General features: G+C 46.5%; 1 protein-coding gene across 4 annotated transcripts in view; it reads right to left on the minus strand.

Moving 5' to 3' along the window:
• Nucleotides 1-2,793, minus strand: part of LOC121608955 (diacylglycerol kinase delta-like) — a 31,383-nt gene extending 28,590 nt beyond the window's left edge. For 3 of the 4 annotated variants that reach the window (XM_041940404.1, XM_041940405.1, XM_041940403.1), the window contains exon 1: nt 2,649-2,793. In XM_041940404.1, coding sequence (XP_041796338.1) covers nt 2,649-2,786 — 138 coding nt within the window. In that variant the 5' untranslated portion in view covers nt 2,787-2,793. Of the gene's footprint in view, nt 1-1,621; nt 2,294-2,648 lie in introns of those variants that run through there. The other variant, XM_041940406.1, reaches the window with a different exon arrangement.

The following is a 2,793-nucleotide window of genomic DNA, read 5'->3' on the forward strand; positions in this document are numbered from 1 at the left end:
TGCAGCCACGCGGCCCTTTATGGAATCGGTTTGAGATGCCTGCTCTACATGAACCAGCCGTTGTTGATGGATCAACCGAAGCTCGCTGTTCATTTGTTAGGATTTAGAAAAGACCCACAGCTGGCGTACAGCGGCTAAAACAATCCTGTAACACTGTCTAACCCTTTAATCCACATATTCTTCTTCCTCATCAAGACCCGGGGCCTACATTACCCAACATGCACCTCTCCCTCTGGCAGCTGGGTGGTACATTGGTGTATGCTATGCTAGTAGCAACTAGCCTAGCCTATAGCTACAGAGGTCTGGTCAGCTCACTTCTATCTGACTCCACGCCAACAGATCTGTTTCAGTTTCAAATGTGTAGTCTTCATCTGTCGCTGACTCGAGTGACATCACTTATTAGACTTCACACTGCTCCCTCTGAGACAGCGAAGGCTTCAGACTACTCTGAAAACACCCGGGAACACACACTGAGTCCAACTTTGAACGCATCAGACCATCCAAAGCAGTGAAGCTAATGCTGACATTAGCTGCAGCAGCTTCAGAGCACAGAGTCATCAGCTATGACAGGGTTATCAATAAGTATCAGTTCAAGTTACTGGGTGATGTCACTCATGTTAAGAATAAATAAATGTGTGCAACACTGTTAAATGTTTCTACAGACTCTTGTGACGAGATATTGAGTCATAATGATGTATTTAGCCATAGCCAGCAGTCACTGTCCATCGTCCGCGGCTTCCTCCTGACCAGAAATATCTCGTTATTTCCCACATGACTCACTTCTCATGTTTTTGTCTCAGACTGTGAAATCTCCCAAAACATCAGCTTTAAATAGCAACTCAGTGGCTTCCAGCCAAGGTCACTTCCTGTGACTCAAACATCCACGTCAGTCTGAGAGAGCTGCTGCTGCTGCCTTCAGGGACCATCGGATATGCCGCTGCTGTCAACTCTCAAAAAGCATCCTGACATCCACGTGATGAGGCCAGTGACACAAAGACTAAATAAACAAAAAGAAAACACCATGACTGAGCTAATGTTGTTGACCCTGTCAGATCACTGAACACTTTTCTGCCAGTGGTGTTGGAGGAAAGAAATCCCCCTGATTAATCAGCCCCCCCTGCCTGCAGTGTGAATATGCACAAAAAAACAGAAGTTTATATTCTATCCAACAAATAAGGACACTGATGATCAGGACTGCAAACAGCTGTCACTATAACTATTCTCAGCTCAGAGTCCCAGAAGTCATCTCAAAGCCTTAAACAGTCTCAAAATGATTAAACCTCCCGGTCACTGTTATTTAGTTTTCAAGAAGAAAAGCGTTTCAGACTGTGTCTCTTCCGGAGCACCCTGAAGGCAGCACCTGGTTGTTGGTTTCAGCGAAGTTGAATAAAACTTGACTTGTTTCGTCAATGTTCAGTTAAGTAGAAGCGAGCTGCGAGTTTATGAGGAATTGTAAAATTTCTGCTGACATTAACGTGTAAATGAGCAGTTTTATTCTAAAATAAATCTGTCAAAGTATAATTACAAACACTGAGGACCGTTATGTCACATTGAGCGGACTCATGCTAACACAGAAACACACAACAAACCGAGCGTTTCACGCTGTTTCAGTCGGGTTTACCTCTCTCTTCCTCCGACCTGCAGTCAGCGCCCACCGTGACGTGCAGCCCACCTCTCCGGGGGGAAGTAATGGGAAACGGCGGGGCTTTCCACCGGGCCTGAGACCCTTCAGCTAGCAGGAGTTAGCCGGGTTAGCCTTGCCCTCATCTACCGGTTTGTGTCCGTTCAACGGCGCAAACGAACGTTTCCCCGTGACACCGTGTAGTATTTATATGCTTTTAACTGTGTTTGGGAACTTTAAACCCTAAGATGATCCTTGTTTCAATTTTATTAAGTTAGCTAGGAGCTACACATTACGGCTAATGGTAAAGAAATTAAAATGTAAAAACGAGGCGTCCAGCACTAGTCATGTTCCCTCTCTATGTTTTAACCTGAACATCTACAAAAAACGCGTGTTTGTTAATTATATTTCACGTAATTTACCGGGAGCGTTAGCGTAGCAGCTGTAACCCAAAATGTACCGTTTGCCGAAGTACAGGATCCAAACTCGCCTTAAAATTCGCCAGAATTAAGGCGACATCGTGTGTTAGGAAATATTCGCATCGTAAAGACAAGCATTAAACATTTTTAAGGTCCAATCAAATTCACTCCTCAAATCCGCAACACCCAGATCCACCAAGCAGCAGTGATTTCATTGAAAAGTCTCTTTCTTTACACAGTTTACGGTGATCGCTTCGGCTGACCGCGGAGAGGAGTGGAGAAGGGGGACGAGGGGAAAAAGTGTCAAACCGGATATAAAACATGACCTATTATAAACATTAGCGATGTTTGGCGAGTCTGGTGTATGCCGAATGATACAGCGCCCCCCCTTATACCGGACAGACCAGAACCAGATATCGCGCATTATGGATCATGTGTTTATTAGGGAAGGAAATTCTAAACTGTGACATTTTATCATGGAGTTCAGTTGTTTCCCTCGAGGAGTACGGTGTACCGCGGGGCTGTGTGGCCCACCCCCGCTGAATGAAAACAGACCCTGACCACAGATAAAGTCCGCGAATACACGCCGGGGTTTAAACCCCCTTTACCTTGCTGCGGATCTGGCCAGACGTGGACACTTTTCGGATGAGTTTCTGCGGGGTTCCCGGCTCCTGCTCCGGCTCGCTATCCGACGACTCGTCCGCGCACCGGACCGCGGCAGACTCCGGTCCCCCTGCCTCCGCCATCCTGCCA

This window comes from Chelmon rostratus, chromosome 7 (genome assembly GCF_017976325.1).
Source record: "Chelmon rostratus isolate fCheRos1 chromosome 7, fCheRos1.pri, whole genome shotgun sequence".
Taxonomy (NCBI): domain Eukaryota; kingdom Metazoa; phylum Chordata; class Actinopteri; order Chaetodontiformes; family Chaetodontidae; genus Chelmon; species Chelmon rostratus.